We start from the raw sequence: 19,210 nt of genomic DNA on the forward strand, positions 1-19,210 counted from the left end.
CCCACCCGCGGCGCGCTTCCGGCAGCACAGGGGGGCGTTCCCGGAAGCCGAGCGGGAGGCCCCGGGCCGGGCGGACGTGCGGGTCGGCCCGGGGGGCCCGGGGTCTTCCTCGCGCCGGGGCCCGGGGCGCGTGGATGTCAGCCGGGGGTCGCTGCCCACCCGCACCCGCCCCAGATGGGCGACGGCACCCGGATGCCCAGGGCGCGCGGGAGCGGAGGCCGGGCCGCGCCGGCGGGACCAGCGCGCAGCCCCGAGCGCCGCAGAGCCGCGTCGGCGCCGCAGGTCTCGCCACGCCCGCCCCGCCAGCCCGCGGGCCCCCGTGTCGGGCCGCAGACACCTTCCCACGAGGCACAGCACCCCGTGTTCTCCAAACGCTTCCAGCTTGGCCCTGGGGTGCTCGCGGGCAGGCGGGTGACCCGGCCGGAACCCCCGGGGGTCGGCCCCGAGCGCCCCGGGCCTCCGAGCCGCCCGGGGCAGTGGGGACGGGGGGGCTGGCCTGGCCGGACGGGGGTCGCTGCGGGGGAGGGGATTGGTTTGCTCCCGGCCTTAAAGCTGCCACTTTTGAGCACAAGGTCACTCTTCCTTACTTAGGCCCTGAAGCGTGTATGGAGGGCGAGACGACTGTCTTGGGAATGAAAAGCCTGTTGAGCCTCAGCTCGGGGCTCAGGGAGACAGGAAGGGCTGCACCGATACTACACCAAATCAAGGGAGAGAAAGTTCACCACTAGGTAGTAAGGCAGCTCAGCCTGGGCTGGGCACAGCTTGCGCTGCCAGACCCGCGCCTCTCAAGGACTTACTTTCGGGTCGAGGGCTGGCGAGGGAGGCCCCGGGACCTGGGGGACAGCTCTGACTTGGGCAGGCAGAGGCCCCACAAACAGCAAGGCCTACGGGCGGCTTGGCCGCTGTGCGCTGCATCCAGGCCAGCGGCCGTGGGGCCCCGATCTGCAGGGACAATCCAAGTCCAGAAAAGGGCTGCTGCTCGGCTGCGTGGGTCCAGAGGGGAAATGACTCACACCCAGGCTGGTTTGTGCAAATGTTTTTTTTTTTTTATTTCCACATTTATATCACAAGGTGTCCACTTACTGGACCAAATAGCAAAGTTGCTTCCTTCTGCGTCCAGAGAACACAGAAGTCTAGTACTGTACATTCACTAAGGCTCCTTGTTTTTGCAAATCGCATTTATGACATAACCATAAGGCAAACGAATCTAAAGGAATGGTTCTGAGTGTTTCCAGCGCACAGACACGTCTCCCTCACCCAGGAGAACAGCTCACACACAGTAGCACCCGCGCTTACTTTGTGGTGGGGGGGAGGGAGAAGGGGTTCTAGAAAGCTGAAATTTTCTAGAAGTGCAGGAAGAAAAGAGGGCAGAAAAAGGAAAGTTATCTGGCTGGTGGTCAGATGGAGGACGGGATGAAAACAAACTTGAAAACTGAAACTTCTGCAGCATTTAGGAACCGGGTTTGAAGTGAAACCAGATACAAACGGGTGGGTCTGCCCGTGGAGTCAGGGGTGAGGCTGGTGGCCAACTGGCCTGCCCACCCAATGCTCATGGCCAAGAAGCTTCCAGCAAATGACAGAAAGAAAACACTGGCTCAACAGTGGCTGGGTGGGGGTGAGAAAAAGAGGCTGAGGTGTGGCCCACTGTCGGCCTGGTGAGAACAGAAAATGCAGAGATGAGATGCGTGCGTCTGTCGTCTGTCGCTGTGTAAAGGTAACCTCTCCCGGGGCCTGTCTGCGCCGCCTGCCCGCCCACCTGCCACGGAGGGCCCAGGGCTTGGGCGTGGAAGGGGCCTGCACCTTGCAGGGGGGCGGGGGCACGGGGGTGGGGTCTGATGCTTTTAGAGCTGGTTTGCTATAGAGTTCTGAACTCCCTTCTGCCGTCCCGCCCTTCCTTCTGCAACGTCGTCCTTCCTTTGCAGTTTCGTTAGTAACCTGGTAGCAGCATTTCACAAGAGAAGGAGACTTGGAGGGAAGAGACAGAGCCTCCCCTGGGCCCACCGCCCTGGGCTGCCAAGCGCGCTGCCGCCCCTGTCCCTGCCAGGCGGGAATGCACTTTGGGGCAGCTGCAGCGCCAGGTCAGTCCAAGCAGACATAAGGCAGAACGTTCAAGCGCCCGTCATCGCCGTGCGGGTCGAGCGACATGCACTGTGTCCAGTCATACCAGTTACCCTGTGTGTCCTGACACCCGTTCACCCCCGGCCACCGGCCGGCCTGGAGCCTGTCCAGATCGTCCCGCGCGATCTCCCGGGTGAGACCCGGGAGGTGGCTGGGCGGCTCGAGCGGCAGCAGCACGTGCGGCTGCCGGGCCCCACGCCGGCTGCTCTCCTCCTGCCGCAGGTACTCGGCCATGAAGTGGTGCGCGCCGGGGGTCTGCGCGCCCGACGAGGACAGCAGGCTGCTCTGGCGGCTCAGGTACGACTGCACGATCTCACTGCGAGACAGCTCCTTCCAGTTCGTCTGTTCGAAGGGGCTCTGTAGGCTGGCCTTGGCCTCTGACTTGTCCAGCTCTGTCCTGGCAGGTGGCTCAGCCTGCACGGGGCTGTCTACCCGCACCGGCTCTTTCTGGGTCAGAGGTTTGATCTGTCTCGTCATGGGGTCAAAGGTGAGCTTCCGCTCTTTTAACCGCACAGGCTTCACGCCTGCCTCGGCCTCCTGCCCGTCCAGGTTCACCGTGTAGTCCCGAGGCCGGTACCTCTTTTTCTTCTTGCTGTCCGAGCCCCCCGAGGAGGCAGCGTCGCTGTCCGCCTTGGAGGAATCCGGGGAGAGGCCAGCCCGGGCGAGGAGGGGCTCTGCGGGGAGCGGCCCGGCCTTGCAGCCCGGCCCCGCCAGCCGCGGGTGGCCCTCGGGCTGCTCCGGCCAGCGCCCCGGGCTCTCAGCGCTGGGCAGCAGCTCCAGCCGCCGCACGGGGGGCGTGGACGGCTGGGCCGGCGGCAGGGGTGACGGCACCTGCGGGGTGTCGAGGGGCTGAGGCCGCGAGGAAGGGCTGGGCACTGAGCCCTTGGGGGCGCACGGGCTCCGCTGCCGGGCAAAGGAGCCCTCGTGCCGTGAGTTCCGGGGGCTGAAGGAGCAGCGAGGGGGCCCCCGAGGGTGCGGGGGCCCCGGGGTCTCCTCCACACTGTCCAGCTGCTGCAGCACCGAAGCCTTCGTTTGCGGGCAGGGCCCGAGGGGCTGGCCCGGGCCGGGGGAGGTGGGGTGCGGCCGCACTGCGTTGATGGGGATCTTGCCGCCGTGCTTGTCATTCTCGCTGGGCTCCAGGCGACCGCTACTGTCCCGGGGGCTGGGCAGGCTCTCGGGGCTCCCGCTGAGGCCATTGGTGGGGAGGGGGGATGAGTTGGGGACCTGGGACTCGTGGCCGGCTTTGGCCACCTTGGGCGGCGGCCCGGGATGGCCCAGGTTGCGCTGGTCCCCGCGGCGCTTGCGGCTGCCCAGCCTGTCCAGCCGCTGCCCGGGCAGCCTCTGGATGTCATTCCGCGTCTTCAGGTCCAGGATGCTCTTGGGCGCGCTGGCCGTGCCTGCCTCGGGCCGGCAGTTGTGCGCGCCGCCGTTGGCTGAGCCGGGCAGCCCCGGCAGCCCCCGCAGCGCCGCCTCATTCTGGTGCGCGTGCGCGGGCTCGATGAGCTTCTGCCAGCTCCGCAGCAGCCGCTTGGCGCGCTTGGCGAGCTCCTCGTTCTGGGTCTTCTTGCGGACGTCGTTGATGAGCTTCCCCAGCCGCGTCTCCTGCAACCAGAGTGGGTGGCCCGCTTACTGCTGTGCCACGCCACGCCATGCCACGCGGGGTGACTGCCCAGATACATGACCCACACTCACCCCCCATCTAAAGCCCTTGGCACCACAAGCTTGGCACAGCAGGGCCGCTGCCAGGGCCGCTCTGTGCATGAGAAAAAACCCGTTAGAAAGGCGACAGAGGACCAGAGCCGAGGCATGAGGCCTCCCCACGTCCCACGTGGACCCCAGCCCTTGGCCCCTGGGAAACGGGGATGCAGGTAGGTGACCCACCTCTAGTGCCTCTTTGGTAATGGGGTATCTCTCCAGGCTGGAGATGACTTCCAACACCGCCACCATGTTCCGGATCTGTAAAGCAAGAGCCACAGTCAGCTGCCACCCTCAACCCACAAGGCTGGGGACCCTAGGGCGTACCCACGCAGCCCCCACCCCACCCCCAGGGCCTTTCTGCTCCCCAGGCCCACCCCTCAGGGCCAGCTGACGGACCGGCGGGGCAGCTGATGGCCGCCTCCTGGGAGCGTGAACGCAGGAATGGAAAAACAGGGAAAGACACACCAACTATGCTTCATGGGAAAGAACGACGTGGCACGGTCAACCAGCCCGCCTGGTCTCAACCACATCTTTCCAGAGCTCATCTGGAGATAGCCACAGACACCCAGGGGGCAAAAAAGTCACAAGCTGCAAGATAGGCAGCCAGGTGCCCGGGCCAGCGGCTCCACAGGGCACCTCGGAGCAGGCTGAGCCGGCAGCATCTGCGCAGGCGCACCCACACCGGGCGCCGCGCCCCGTGCGGCAGGGCCGGGCCGGGCCGGGGCGAGGACGGCCTGGGCTTGCCTCTGACTGCGTGGCCCTGTGGGCTCCGTGATCAAGACCCGCCGGCACGGAGGCCGGTCCTGAAGGGACAGGGAGCCCTGGTGGCCTCGGGGCGAGCCACGCGGCCTCCGTCCCACCAGTGACCTCACTCTGGTCGATGTAGAGCCCGGGGCTCTGCACGCTCGCTTGAGCAGCCTGGCCCTGCCCAGCAGCACAGAGTGACCTTGTCCCCGGGCCAACAGCGTTGCTCCCAGACAGGAGGCACAACACCTGGGCACCCCAGAAATCAGTGCTGAACTGAAAGGCCAGCCAGAGCGCTGCATGTGCTCCGTGGCTCCCGCCGCTCCTGTCCCCAGTGTGCTCTGGAGAACGAGCCCTAGCCCCCTGCCCCTCCCCCAGCCCCAGAGCTCCACGGCCATGAGGACCAGAGCTGCGCACTTCAGGCCCACCCTGGCTGCGGGGACCCAAGCAAGACCCCGAGCTACACACAAGGGGCCTGCACCCTCCCCGAGCAAGAAGGCGCAGAGACACGGCAAGGCAGGGTCACAGGCAGGCAGTGCCTGGACGCCGGGCGCCCGAGAGGAGGCGACGTGCTAGGGAGGGAGACTGCTGGGGTAGACGGCAGGTGGAAGCGAGGTACAGGCCTCCCCCAGGTGCAGAAAGCGGGGGGGGAGGGGGGACCGGCAGGCAGGCACCTGGAGCGGGCTCCCCGCAGCTCGGCAGGGCGCGTCCCCGCAGCACCAGGCACTGTCTGCATGGGAGCCTGGAGGAGGAGGAGGCTGGGCACCGCCCTCTGCTCTGCGCGGATCTCGAGCCCAGGCCTCCCCCCAACAGCCCATGGCCGGGGCCCTGGGGAAGCCATGGCCTGGGCCGCGCTGGAGTTCAGGAGTGGAGCCGGCTGCAGCCCGGCCTCTCCGGGAGGGGTCACGCAGAGGGCGCGGGAAGCACGGGCGCTGCAGGGCTCGGGCACAGCGGGCCACGCGGGCAGGAATGCGCTGCGCCCACTCCCACGCCTGCCCTGAGGGTATTTCCAGCCACGGCCCGAAAGAAGGAACTGAGACACCCCATTTGGGAGTTTGGGGATCCCTCCTTTCTGCGTCTGAAGTGCCCCCAACCTGACTCTCCCTGACGGCAGGGGCGCACCCCCTGACCCCGGGGCCACTGGCTGGACCCCTGCCACCCACTCTCCTTTCCCAGCCCCCTTCCCACCACCTGGCACGGGCTCTTCCCCCGGTGCTTTGCTCTGTGGATTGGGGCGTATCTAGCTGAGCGGGCACTGCCAGTGTTCCCCAAACCAGCCTCGGCGAGGACACACCTGGGTTCATAGCCCAGAGCACACATAGGGCCATTTCTTTTTTTATTTTTGTCCGTCGTGGGGCTTGAACTCTAGGCCTGGGCGCTGTTCCTGAGCTTCTCTTGCTCAAGTCGAGCACTCTACCACTTGAGCCACAGCACCACTTCCCATTTTCTGGTGGTTCATTGTAGAGAGTCTCATGGCCTTTCCTTCCTGGGCTGGCTTTGAACCTCGATCCTCAGATCTCAGCCTCCTGAGTAGCTGGGATGCCAGGCGTGAGCCACCGGCGCCCAGCGTAACACAGAGCCACTTCTCCTAAGGGCACTCAGGAGCCCTGGCCAGGGAGGCCCCGGCCCCACCGCAGTCTATGCCCTGTGGTCCCCCCACCCCGAGGGCTGCGACGACGGCACTGAAGCCAGCTCATCACCGGGCTGGCCCTTGAAGTGGCCCCCACTCCCATGTCCCCTCAGCACTGACTCCTGGCCTGGCCTGGCCAGCCCTGGACACTGCTGCCCGACGCCCAGCGACACCGCCCGTAGCTCAAAGCAGCTCAGGGCAGCTGCCCGAGCAGGGCAGGTAAACCAACGTGTGCGTGTGTTCCAATCCCCTCACCCACCTCCTCGGCTCACAGAATCAGGCCTATTTTCATACACGCCAACCATCTCTGGCTAGCAGCACCCCCAAAGAGCCTGTTCCTCTTTCTCCTTCCCCCCCCAACCACCAGCGGCCAGGTTTTCTCCGCAGTTCCCTTTCCTAAGCTCACAGGTCGGCCTGGCTTTGTAAAACCCCAGCAGCCCGGCACCCGGGGCCAGGCTGGGCCTCGTGCGCTGGCGGACAGGTGCTCTATCATGTGAGCCACAGCGTGGCCTTCTGCCTTGAGCTATTTTGGGCCCCACTCGGGCCCAGCTTTGGTGAGGGCGGGATCTTCACTGCTCCTTCCCTAGTGGCGAGGAGGTCACACACAGGAGCCGCTTGTTTTGGCGGCAGTACGGGGATTTGAATTCAGGGCCCGGTACTTGCTGGGCAGGTGCTCTGCCTCTGGCCCTTATTTTTTGCCCTAGTTATTTTGAAATCAAGTCTCACTTCCTAGTCATGTTGCCCGGGCATGCTCCCGGCTGGAAATCCTACCTTATGCTTCCCCTGGTAGCTGGGGTGACAGGCGTGCACCACCATGCCCAGCTTTCTTCTGCTGAGATGGCGTCTCACTAACTTTCCTGCCCAGGCTGGCCTGGAACCACGATCCTCCTGTTCCCAGCCTCCCTCCCAAGTAGGACTGCCGCACATGTGAGCCACTAGCGCTGCGCTTTTTTTTTTTTTCCCCCAATGCAGAATGGTCTAGACAAGAATCTACCAAAACAGCTGAGCTCAAAAGACTCTGGAAGTGTTCATTAGCAAGCAGCTGTCCTTCCAAATGAAAATAAGCTATAGCTGACCCCAGGGCGGGGGTCTGTGCACACCAGGTTGCTGAGCATGCCCGCGCAGCTGTGAGTCCCCAGGGCACCCCATTTGTTCTAGGCCGTGTCTGAGGCACGTCTGCACAGGAGGCTCCAGGCCTGTCCTCTGCGCTCCGGCTGTCCAGCCGCGCCCACCCCACACCTGGCAGGAGCCGGGAGAACCTGCCAGGCACCGATGCTCCCTGGCGTGCCCTGCTCAACCACATGGGCTCTGCCTAACCAAAGCCACTTCCCCTCGGGAGGAGGACCGGGGGCCACAGTACTTCCCACGGACAGGCGGCCTGCCCGTCCTCGTGGGCTTGGAGTCGTATACACGTCCTACAACAGCCCGCAGAGCAGCGGCGGGAGGACGGCCCGGGCTCATAGGCAGGATGGGGAGGGTGGGAGGTGGCGTGGGTCCCCGCGGATCCTTATTCAAGCTCCACTCCCCTGACCCGGGTCCACAGGGCTTCCGCTCCTGTCACTTGGCCCTTTCTGAGCGCACACAGGCTTCTCGAGTGCCTGCAAGAACTGGCTCCGGGCAGGTCCCGGAGACCGTGGCTGAGGATGGGGATGGGGGGGCTCCGCCTTCCCAGCCTCTCCTCTAGGAAGAGCCAGGGCCGATGCCAGCTCCACAAGCCTGGAAGTGATCCAGTGCCCAGGGAAGGGACACGCACCCATCTACACGACTGCAGGACGCGGAGCGCGGGTGAGAGTAAGCCAGCTTTCCAGGAACACACAGGGACTAGACAGACGGTGAGCAGTCACAACGAGCAATTAGGAGCAGAAAGGCTAAGAACCTGGGGGCCCAAAGCGTGGCTGGGGCGCCCTCTGTGGCCCGTGCTGGCACAAGCTCGACGGGAGCCACACTGCGCCCAGCGGCCCTCAGTGAGCCTGGAGAAAACAGGGACTGGGGTGCGGGCCGCAGGAGGGCCTGGCAGGCAGCGGCAGCAAAGCAAGGGCTGCGGCTCAGCAGAGGGCAGCGGGTCCCAGCCCACGGCGGGCAGGCGCACGGCGGGCAGGCGCTGCACCCCAGCCGCAGGGTCGGCAGGAATTGTGCGCGTCAGAACACAAGTCACAAGGAGGCCCCTCAGCCTCTGGCCTGCGGCCTGGAAGAGGACTGGCCACGGTGACCTGCCCCGCCAGCAGGAACAGGGGTCTGGGTGTGTTCTGAGCCAGGGGCTGCGCCGGGCGGTCCACTACTTGCTTTAGCAGGGCACGTGTGAACACACACACACACACACACACACACACACACACACACACACACACACACACACACACACACACACACACACACACACACACACACACACACACACACGACACAGGCCCCACCACATGGAATTCTACTCAGCACCGAAAAGGAACTACGAACACAGAGCCCATCACAGACCCACCTCAAATCAACACGCACAGGACAGACAGCAGACGGGGGGGGGGGCCGCTGGACGTAGTGTACGACTACAGAATTCTAAGAAAGCACCTCGCCAGGGCTCACGCCTGTCATCCCAGCTGCTCAGGAGGCTGAAGACCTCAGTTCAAAGCCAGCCTGGGCAGGAAAGTCCGTGAGACTCTTATCTCCAATAAACCACCAGAAAACCGGAAGTGGCTCAAGTGGTGGAGCGCTCACCTGGAGCTGAAGAGCGCAGGGACAGCGCCAGGCCCAGAGTTCGAGCCCCACAACTGACCAAAAAACAAAAAAAAGGCAACCTCAACTAACGTGCAGCCACCAAGCAGTTGTCTGTGGGCAGGGGTGGGGAAGGGAGAAGGATCGTGAAGGGTGAGAGGAAGGTTCTAGAAGGATAGGTGGCTCTGTGCATTTACCTCAACCAGTACCTGCCACAGGCTTCCTGACCAAACGTCCACTTGAAATGTGCCATGTTAGTTATGTGCCAATCCTACCTTAACAAAATTCTTTTAAAAAGAGAGAGTAGAGGAAGTTTCTTTGTGAGGCGACGCGCTCTCCTCAGCCCAGCCCTCACGTGGGGGGAGCCAGCCCCGGGGGGGGGCTGCTGCATCTACCTCCAGTCCCACCTGAGTCCCGGGGGCTAAACAAGGACTGAAGAGGAAACGCAAGGCCCTCTCCTCCCATCAGGCCCCGCCAGCCCCAATAAGCACTGGTTTCTCTTTCTGGAACCTTCTGCTCACATCATCCATGCATGCCACCTGTAGGTCTGCTCCCTGGTTCAGAGCCTCTACCCGAAGGGGCCGAGCTGCAGCTGAGGCTGCAGAAACCAGCGTGAGCTTAGAGCCCGCGCCCTCACCCCCACAGGCTCCCACACGACACGGGAAACCCAGGAGCACCTCCCGGCAAAAGCCGGACACACACCTGCACCGAGCCCGCCAGAGACAGCACTGCACCCTCCTCCACAGCACCAACCCCACAGCACCGACCCCACAGCACCGACCCCACAGCACCATCGCCCCACAGCACCATCGCCCCACAGCACCATCGCCCCACAGCACCATCGCCCCACAGCACCATCGCCCCACAGCACCATCGCCCCACAGCACCAACCCCACAGCACCATCGCCCCACAGCACCATCGCCCCACAGCACCATCGCCCCACAGCAGCGTCCCGTTCCCCCACAGCACCATCGCCCCACAGCACCGACCCCACAGCACCGACCCCACAGCACCGACCCCACAGCACCATCGCCCCACAGCACCATCGCCCCACAGCACCGACCCCACAGCACCATCGCCCCACAGCACCATCGCCCCACAGCACCATCGCCCCACAGCACCGACCCCACAGCACCGACCCCCACAGCACCATCGCCCCACAGCACCATCGCCCCACAGCAGCGTCCCGTTCCCCCACAGCACCATCGCCCCACAGCACCATCGCCCCACAGCACTGACCCCACAGCACCATCGCCCCACAGCACCATCGCCCCACAGCACTGACCCCACAGCACCATCGCCCCACAGCACCGACCCCACAGCACCATCGCCCCACAGCACTGACCCCACAGCACCATCGCCCCACAGCACCATCGCCCCACAGCACCATCGCCCCACAGCAGCGTCCCGTTCCCCCACAGCACCATGCTCTCCCTGAACAGCTGCTACCACAAAGCTGGCAGCCGCCCCAACCCCTGACGAGTCTCCAGCTCCAGCAGAGCCACGGCGCCCACGAGAGGGGCAGGCGCACCCCCACGGCGCCCACGGCACCTACCTCCCGCAAGCAGGGGGTCCGCGCTCCAGGCTGAGAAGAGCCTGACCTCTGCAGAACACGGGGCGCAGCCACGGTGTGTGCTCCACGCCACGCTCAGAGCCCCCCTCCCCCATGCCACGGTGTGTGCTCCACGCCACGCTCAGAGCCCCCCCTCCCCCGTGCCACGGTGTGTGCTCCACGCCACGCTCAGAGCCCCCCTCCCCTGTGCCACAGTGTGTGCTCCACGCCATGCTCAGAGCCCCCCCTCCCCCGTGCCATGGCCGGGTCCAGAGGCGCACCCCACTCCAGCTCAGCTCAGCGCCAGGGCCCCAGCCTGTGAGGAGCAGGCGCGGGGTACCCCCAGGCAGTCACGGTGCGGCTCCCTCCGGTGGGGCAGATGGCAGGGCCAGGCGCCCCGGGCCCGTGAGGGGAGGGAGCGGCTGCAGGCTCAGCCCCCCCATTACAAGGCGCCAGCTCCCGGGGGTCCCCAACTGCAGCACCCTGCAGGCGTGGGGACCAGGGTGCGGCCACTGTCCCCTCCCATGTGACACAGAAAGGCTGGCATGCGGACAGTGGGGGATCAGGGTCGCTCCTGAGTCAGCCAAGAGCAAGCGAGACAAAGCCAGACTCAGGAGCAGGGGCCACGCCTTGGCCCACGGCCGGGGGGGGGGGGAGAGGCGTGGGGGGGCAGTGGCCCGCGCCCACTGTGGTTCACTAGGCCACTCGTCACCGAAAGTCAACGACCCGGTTCCTCTCCCCCCCTCTGCCCCCAGTGGCCCCAGGCCATCACTGGGGTGCCCCTCTGTATTCTGTGCCAGGGCCCCCACTTCAAGCACAGATTGAGAATTAGAGAACAAGACATGGCGCTGTTTGGCACCGGAGGCCGCCGAGGTAGAAATAAGTCGGTCGGTGCAAATTCGCTAGCGCTGACTCTCCCAACCCCGGCCTGATGTGTTTCATCTCTGCTGCTGTCTGTCCGTCCGTCCGTCTGTCCACTCGGGCCTGGCCGGCTCACGAGAGGTGGGCGCGGCGGTGGTCACACGCCTGAAGCCAGCAGGCCCGGGTCAGTGCCCTTCGCGGTGCCCGCTCAGCCCCGGGCACGCTGAGCAGCAGGGCGTGCGGGCAGGCAGAGGGACAGATGCCCTTTTTACCGAAATGGTGGGACAGAGAGCTTAAAGCAAAAAGAAGAGCATGTCCATGCTTCCACCAAGCTACTGTAATGTTCACGCACACCGAGGCGGTTGCCGTCGTCAAGCCCCTGGCCTGGCAGGCCTCAGCCTGCCTCAAACCCAACCCGTGCCCTCGCCTCCTGCAGTCTGGCTCCATGAATTCCTCAATAGTTTAACTGTCCAGGCTCCAGTGGCGCACGCCTGTAATCCCAGCTACTCAGGGGAATGAGATTCTGTCCCAAACAAAAATATTGAGGGTTAGGTGGTACTGGGCAAGGTTTCTGCTTTTTGCTTTTAGCACCGATTCCCAAGCCGGCCGCAAACTCAGGATTTTCTTGCCTCCATCTCCCAAGCACTGGAATTACAGGTGTGCCCCAAACCCAGTCAGGCTTTCTTGTTCTAGAACCCATTAAAACAACTGCAGACTACACAAGCCAAGTGTGCCCGTGGCTCATGCCTATAATCCTACTCAGGAGACTGAGACCTGAGGATCTTGGTTCGAAGTCAGCCTGGCAGGAAAGACCATAGATGAGATGTTTATCTCCAATAAACTCAGGAAAGCCAGAAGTGGTACTGTGACTCAAATGGTAGAGGCTCAGGAACAGCGCCAAGGCCCTGAGTTCAAGCCCCAGGACTCTCAAACAACTGCATAGCTATCAAACTACAATGAGCTCCCCGCGCAAACCTGCCGAGTCTTCCTCACCCACACACGCACATGCTTCGGGTCACAGACGCAGCCCTGCCTCCCAGACAGCCCTGCATGGCCCCAGAGCACTGCGCCCGGGCGAGGGGGGGTGCTGGGGAAAGCAGGGGAGCAGAGCAGCCCCTGCAGGGCCAGCAGCACCGTTTTCCTCACCCTGAACCCCACATTAAGGAGCACCAGGAAGCCCAGAGGCTGAGCTGAGAGCTCCCGACCAGAGGGACCCCCGCTTCCTCCTCAGCCTCTCTGGGGCCCGGCCCTCTGCCCTGGGACGGATCCTTTAGTCCTAGGTTGGTGGGGACAGGCACGTGGGCCGAGACTGCAGTCCCACGCACAGGCGCACATGCAGACGCGCGCACAGGCTGGGGGGCGGGGGGTGGAGAGGGCCTTTGCCCGGCTGAGGGAGGCTGGGTCCCCAGAGCGCCTGGCCCCCAAGGAAGAAGAGGCTCCGCTTGCAGAAGCCTCCGAGTTCCTGATTCCCTCAGTCTCAGCCTGTGTCCACCTGTGCCCCCCAAAATGGGCAGGAGCACCCCTCAGTGGGGCGGTCCCACTACCTCACCTCCTCGGGCCTCAGCTTCACCAAGGGCAGGACAGCCCCCAGGAAGTCTGCCCCCAGAGCGCCACTGGGACCGGGGGAGCCACCCACAGCCAGCTGGAGGGGTCCCCTGGGGGGGGGACCCAGGGCCCTGCCCTGCCCTGCCCTCAGGGCTGCCACCATGGAGGAGAAACAGCCCACTGCAGGGGAGCCCCAGGGGGGCAGGGAGCCTGCTGAGGCCCACTTGGGCCTGCTCCTGCGCCTGCCACCTGGCTTCCCACCAGGCGGGAGGGCTGGCATCTGCCCCCTTCCCTCCAAGGTCAAACACTGGTCACTGATGGGGCTGAAGCCCTGGCTCTGGCCCCAGACCCCTTTCTTCCCAGAGGAGCACTGAACGCTGGGTGTGGGACGCCCAGCTCTGACGCTGAGAGACGCCTCTGGGTGCTCCCCACAGCCCCATCAGCCCCCAGCCCTGGCCTCCTGCTATTGGCTTCCAAACATGCGGTGCAGCCTTTTCTGACCAGATACCCCAAAGCCCGGCTTCCTACTAGCAAGAACCAGTTAGTTGGATTAAGAAGGGGCTGCTTGGGCTGGGAAGGTGGCTCAGTGGTAGAGTGCTCACCTTGCATGCATGAGGCCTTGGGTTCGATTCCTCAGCACCACATAAGCAGAAAAGGCCAGAAGTAGCGCTGTGGCTCAAGTGGTAGAGCGCTAGCCTTGAGCTGAAGAGCTGAGGGACAGCGCCCAGGCCCAGAGTTCAAGCCCCACGACTGACCAAAAAAAAAAAAAAAAAAAAAGGCGCTGCTTTCTCTACTAAGCAATTCTTACTAGGAGCTCCACAAACGACCATCCTTTTTTTCTCAGTAGTAAACCAAAGCACAGAGAGGTCACCTAATTTGCCGGAGGCCACACAGCAGGGTGGGGAGTGCAGAAGCCTGGCCCGAGGCCTCTCCAGCACCCCGCCATTCTCCACAGCACAGCACAGCAGAGCACAAGCCTGGCCTTGAAGGCGCTGGCCGCCCCGGCCGGGCGGGCGGGGCCGCAATGCCCGGGTGCCGCACAGAGGGTGTCTTTGAGGAGGCCGAAGAGCGAGTGGGAGTTTGCAGGGCAGACCAGTGGGGGGAAGTGGCACAAGCAAGGGGGGGTGGGGTCGCGGGTCACAGGTGGGGGAAGGGCTTGGAGGTGGAGCCCAGGCCCAGGCCCAGGCCCAGGCTCAGGCGAGACTGCGTGGTGAAGGCCCAGCAGCAGGAAGCGAGCAGAAAGGGGCCCCCCCACCACGATGGCTGGTGGGACAGGAGGAGGCGGTGTTCGCGCACTGAGGCTCTGAGCACCGACGGACGGAGACACCGTGCATGGCTGGCCAGAAGGCCTCCAAGTTCCCCAAGATGGGGCCTCGCCCTCCCCGTGGCCCTGGGCACGTGTGTCCTGTCCTGACAGGGCTGGCGTGCGCACAGTGCTGCCAGGAGGGCCCGGTGGGGCGCACTGGGGAAGAGGGGCAGCCCCAGGGGTGTCCCCGCCAAGCACAGCTCCCCATCACTACGGAAACGCCCGCAACACCGGCACGCAGACGCCAGCTTCCCCCCTCCGCCTCCCAGGTCTCCCGCACCCTCAGGCCTGCTGGGGGTTCAGGCGTCAAATCCCAGACAGATCACCTGGACAGAGCGCACTGGCCCGGGCACCCCTCGGGGCAAGCGAGGCCCAAAGGACCTGGGGGTGCAGCGGGGAAGGACGTGTTTTCTGGGGTGACAGCAGCCCACACCGTCTGGGGGAGGCGGGGTGGAGCGCCCTGCAGAAGGCAGGTGCAGGGGTGGGCCCCCTCCCCGCGAGTCCCCCAGCACGCCCGCTGGAGGTGGGCCGGGAGCGGCAGCAACAGCAGGCGGCTGCCTCCCAGCCTCGCAGCGCAGCCGGGGGGGGGGGGGGGGGACCCAGTCCAGCCGCACCCCCACAGCATCTCAGACACGAAGCCCAGCGCAGCCAGAGGCCCGCGGGGAGCATCCCCACCCCCATCAGCTCCACCTGCACACATGCCCACGCTTGCCTGTTTCGGGGTCTGCTGTGTGCCCCCCATCAAGCTGGCATGAGGGGGCAGGGACGGTGCGCCAGGCGTGTGCCAGCGCTGGCCCCACCCGAAAGCTATCACCAACTGAGATTTTCCATCAACGTAGATGGGCCCGCTGCGAACAGGAGACACGGTCCTCCCGTCTGCGACAGGACCAGCACCCTGCCTCTGTGCTTAGTCATGGCCACGGCCTCCCACACCCGGCTCCACTCTCAGCACAGCCGCCGTGGGCCGGCCGGTGGCCGGCCGATGGGTCCGGGGCAGCAGGTGTGCACACCAGGGAACGGGCGGCATGACAAGCCCTCAGCTCTCACAAGTGTGCAAACACCCGGGCAACGTCCCTCACACTGTCCATGCCAGCACCAAAATTTTGTTCGTTTTGTTCGTGTGTGTGCATGCACGCGCGCACGTGTACCTGCTGGTCCTGGGATTTGAACTCAGAGCCTGGGCATCGTCCCTGGGGGCTTTTGCTTAAAGCTAGGATTCTACAGCTTGAGCCACAGGCTCCAAGTCTGACTTCTTTGGTGATTAATTGGAGATGGGAGTCTCCTGGACTTTCTTGCTTCAGCTGGCTTTGAACTGGGACCTCACATCTCAGGTTCCTGAGTATCTAGGATTACAGACAGGGGCCACTGGCACCCAACTCCAAAACTTGTTTTTAAAACCCATTTATATGCTGTTTGTATCACTATCAAGCTACATACCGTTTACATGAAGGTGGAAACATTACCATAAAGCACATAGTTTTACTGGAGCTCAGTCATGCCCAGTCACTGCCACTGCGCATGGCTGTTCTATGGAGCAGACCGCAGTCGCGTCAGAAATACCTAAACTGTACAGCCTGCAAAGGCAAAATCATTTAGCCTCAGATCCTTTACAGAGAACTTGGCTGCCTTCTGAAGGTTAGACTTGAGAAGTAATGAGAAAAGGTTAATCATAAAAATTAAACGCTAAGGGCTGGGAAGGTGGCTCAGTGGTAGAGCGCTTGCCTTGCATGCATGAGGCCCTGGGTTCCATTCCTCAGCACCACATAAGCAAAAAAGAAAAAAGCTGGAAGTGGCACTATGGCTCAAGTGGTAGTGTTAGCCTTGAGCTGAAGAGCTGAGGGACAGCGCCCAGGCCCAGAATTCAGGCCCATGACCGGACTCCCCCCCCAAAAAAAAATTAAACTTTAAAAAGTATGTCAGAGCCGGGCACCAGTGGCTCACCCCTGTCTTTGTAGCTATTCAGGAGGCTGAGATCTGAGGATCGAAGTTCAAAGCCGCTGGGGCAGAAAAGTCTGTGAGACTCTTATCTCCAATGAACCACCAGAAAACAGGAAATGGAGCTGTGGCTCAAGTGATAGAGCACTCGCCTTGAGCTGAAGAGCTGGGTGAGGGACAGAGCCCAGGCCCAGAGTTCAAGCCCCACGACAAACAACAACAACAAAAAGTATGTGAGAGCTCAGAAGGTGTCTCGGTGGTAGAGCACTTGCCTAGCATGCATGAAGCCCTGGGTTCGATTCCTCAGTACCACATAAACAGAAAAATTTGGAAGTGGCACTGTGGCTCAAGTAGTTGAGTGCTAGCGTTGAGCAAAAAGATCAGGGACAGTGCCCAGGCCATAAGTTCAAGCCCTGGGACTGGCAAAAAAAAAAAAAAAGCAAAAAACATCATAAACTAGGCACCAGTGCTCATGTCTGCAATCCCAGCTACTCAGGAGACTGAGTTGTGAGAATTGTGGTTTGAAGCCAGGCCTGGCAAGAAAGTCTGTGGGACTCGTATCTCCAAATATCTACCAAAAATCCAGAAGTAGACCAGTGGCTCAAGTGGTAGAGTGCCAGCCTTGAGCAAAAAAGCTCAGGGACAGTGCCCAGGCTGGGTTCAAGGCCCTGGACTGGCAAAAAAAAAAAAAAAAAAGCAGGTCCTTACAGTATATGAAGGCTATCACCTGACTCATTAACATAAACAAAAGTATTAACTGAGGACTCAGCCACAGTGCCAAGAGGAAGAGGCAAGATTTCAGTTTAAGGCCAGGAAACACAAGACCTTATCTCAAAGAACATGCCAACATGGTGAAAGGCACAACTAACTTCTGTTTCAGCACTCAGGAGGCAGAGGTAGAAGATCATGGTCTGATGCCAGCCCAGGCAAAAACAACAAACCTTATCTGGGAAAATAACTAAAGCAAAAAGTGCTCAGGGATGGGCTGGGAAGGTGGCTCAGTGGTAGAGCGCTTGCCTCGCATGCATGAGGCCCTGGGTTCCATTCCTCAGCACCACATAAGCAAAAAGAAAAAAGCCGGAAGTGGCGCTGTGGCTCAAGTGGTAGAGCGCTAGCCTTGAGCTGAAGAGCTGAGGGACAGCGCCCAGGCCCAGAGTTCAGGCCCCACGACTGAACCAAAAAAAAAAAAAAAAAAAAAGTGCTCAGGGTGTGGCTCAAGTGGTAAAGTGCTTTCTAGCAGCATGAGGCCCTGACTTCAAACCCTCGAAGCACAAAAATCAATCCATCAACCAATCCCATCAGCTGTCAGGATCTCAGACCCACGCTCCTAAGGTGATAGAAAGTCCAGCAAAAATTGATAGGATGGTGAGCATTTGCAAGTGTTGAGAAGCAACTGCACCAGGCAAACTCCATGTTGCCCATCCTGCACCTTGGCAAAGCCAGAAGCCAGAAGCTGGTGTGTGCAAGCGAGTCCGCTTGAGCAGGGCTCACCTGGGGCAAGCCCCACCAAGCTCAGTAACAACATCTCTAAGGGAAATCCACCTCTGCTTTCGGGGCCACTGCCCCCCAAGCTATGTGGGGTGTTGTTTTCGTTGTAAGCCACCTGTGGCTACTTCCACTTCGTGCCACCCTTCCGAGGGGCCTAGACAGCACTATGGCACCACAGTCGGCAACCACGCCACTCCACTCCCCAGCGCTCAATACCGGCCAGCTACCGTCTATGCTTATTTTCATTTGTTTTGTGGTTTAGAGAGACAATGGGGAGGGGGGAAGACTCAAACAACCTTTCCTACTGTCCAGATCCCTACCAATGCTGTCCCTTCTCCCCCATTCTGCTTCGGGTGCTGCCAGGCCGGTGGCACTGCCCCCCTGCCTGGAGGGCAGTGTGTGGGCTGGAGCTACAGAAAGGCAACTGAGTGACCAGAGCTGTGCCGGCATCCCAAGCCCTACATAGTCAGGAAACTGAGATCTGGGGACCACAGTCTGAAGCCAGCCTAGGCACACAAACCCGAGCCTCTTCCCTCTAATTAACCAGCGCGCGCATGTGCACGCGCGTGCACGCACACACGCGCGCGCACACACACACACACACACACACACACACACACACACACACACAGAGCAACTTATCTTGGTGGCTACTGTCCAGTCCTCCAGCCTGCCAGCGGCATTCTTCCCCACGCGTCTGTGAAGCAGGTAGATTTTCTGAGTACTAATTATATCAACCTTTCTCTGTGTGGTCTCTGAGATCTTATGATTGTTAGCTGAGTATATCCTTCCCCGGGGAAGGCTGCTGCATCTTAAAAGCAATTTCTCTCTCTCCCTTTCCCTCCTCCCTCCCTCCCCCCTCTTCTTCCTTCTCTTCCTCTCTTTCTCTCTCTCTCCGCCCCCTCTGTTCATCAGCACTGCATCAGTGCACCGAGGGGTCCTGAGAAGGCCAGGCAGACTGAAACCTGTCAGCTTCAGCCTCAGAGCTCCAAGGAAGGCCGCCTGCCTTCCCTTCCTCACAGGGCTTCTGCTCCACACCCCATGTCTTCCTGGTTTTTTTTTTTTTTGGGGGGGGGCGCACTAGAATTGTGGGAAATTATGCAATGGTATCCTGTACCTGCCCATTGCTGACAGTAGAGCAAGAGTGCATCACAAAACCACAGTTAATTATCTGCAGTCTCCCCCCAGGAGTAACACCCCTTCCCAGAAAAAAGGGGAGAGGCTCTGCTTGTTTATTTCGCGCCTGCTTGGCACCGAGCAGCTCCCGGTGGGGCCTGCCTGCGTGCAGGGAGGCGGCCTCAGCCTCCCTCTGCACGGGACAGCAGACGTGTGATGCCATCGGCCCAAGGACTAACAACTGAGACACAACTACAGAAATGTGAGCCCGGGCCCCCTGCAGAGCCCGTCTGTGCACCACTTTTCTTTCTTTCCAGCCATCTTCCTTTATTTGAAGGTGGGAGGAAAGCCCAGAGGACCACGCATCACCGACAGCTGGAATGAAATTACCTTCTCCACAAGACACCGCCTTGTGGGCTGGAGCTGGCGTGGCCCTGGGGCAAGCGTGGCGTGGGGGAAAAGTCTGGCCTAGGAGGGGACAGCAGCCCACTAGCCCTGGGAAGACCCTGG

The 19,210-nt window shown here is 62.1% G+C and overlaps 1 protein-coding gene across 2 annotated transcripts in view; it reads right to left on the reverse strand.

Annotated features, from left to right (window-relative positions):
- Positions 1 to 1,042: 1,042 nt before the first annotated feature.
- LOC138810983 (mediator of RNA polymerase II transcription subunit 26-like) overlaps positions 1,043 to 19,210 on the reverse strand; it is a 32,251-nt gene continuing 14,083 nt past the window's right edge. For both annotated transcript variants that reach the window (XM_069998431.1, XM_069998432.1), the window contains exons 2-3: positions 4,000 to 4,074; positions 1,043 to 3,720 (exon numbers count right to left, since the gene is read on the reverse strand). In XM_069998431.1, the coding sequence (XP_069854532.1) occupies positions 2,080 to 3,720; positions 4,000 to 4,074 (1,716 nt within the window). In that variant the 3' untranslated portion in view covers positions 1,043 to 2,079. The remainder of the gene's footprint in view (positions 3,721 to 3,999; positions 4,075 to 19,210) is intronic.

This window comes from Dipodomys merriami, unplaced genomic scaffold (genome assembly GCF_024711535.1).
Source record: "Dipodomys merriami isolate MVZ:Mamm:240054 unplaced genomic scaffold, mDipMer1.0.p SCAF_519, whole genome shotgun sequence".
NCBI lineage: Eukaryota > Metazoa > Chordata > Mammalia > Rodentia > Heteromyidae > Dipodomys > Dipodomys merriami.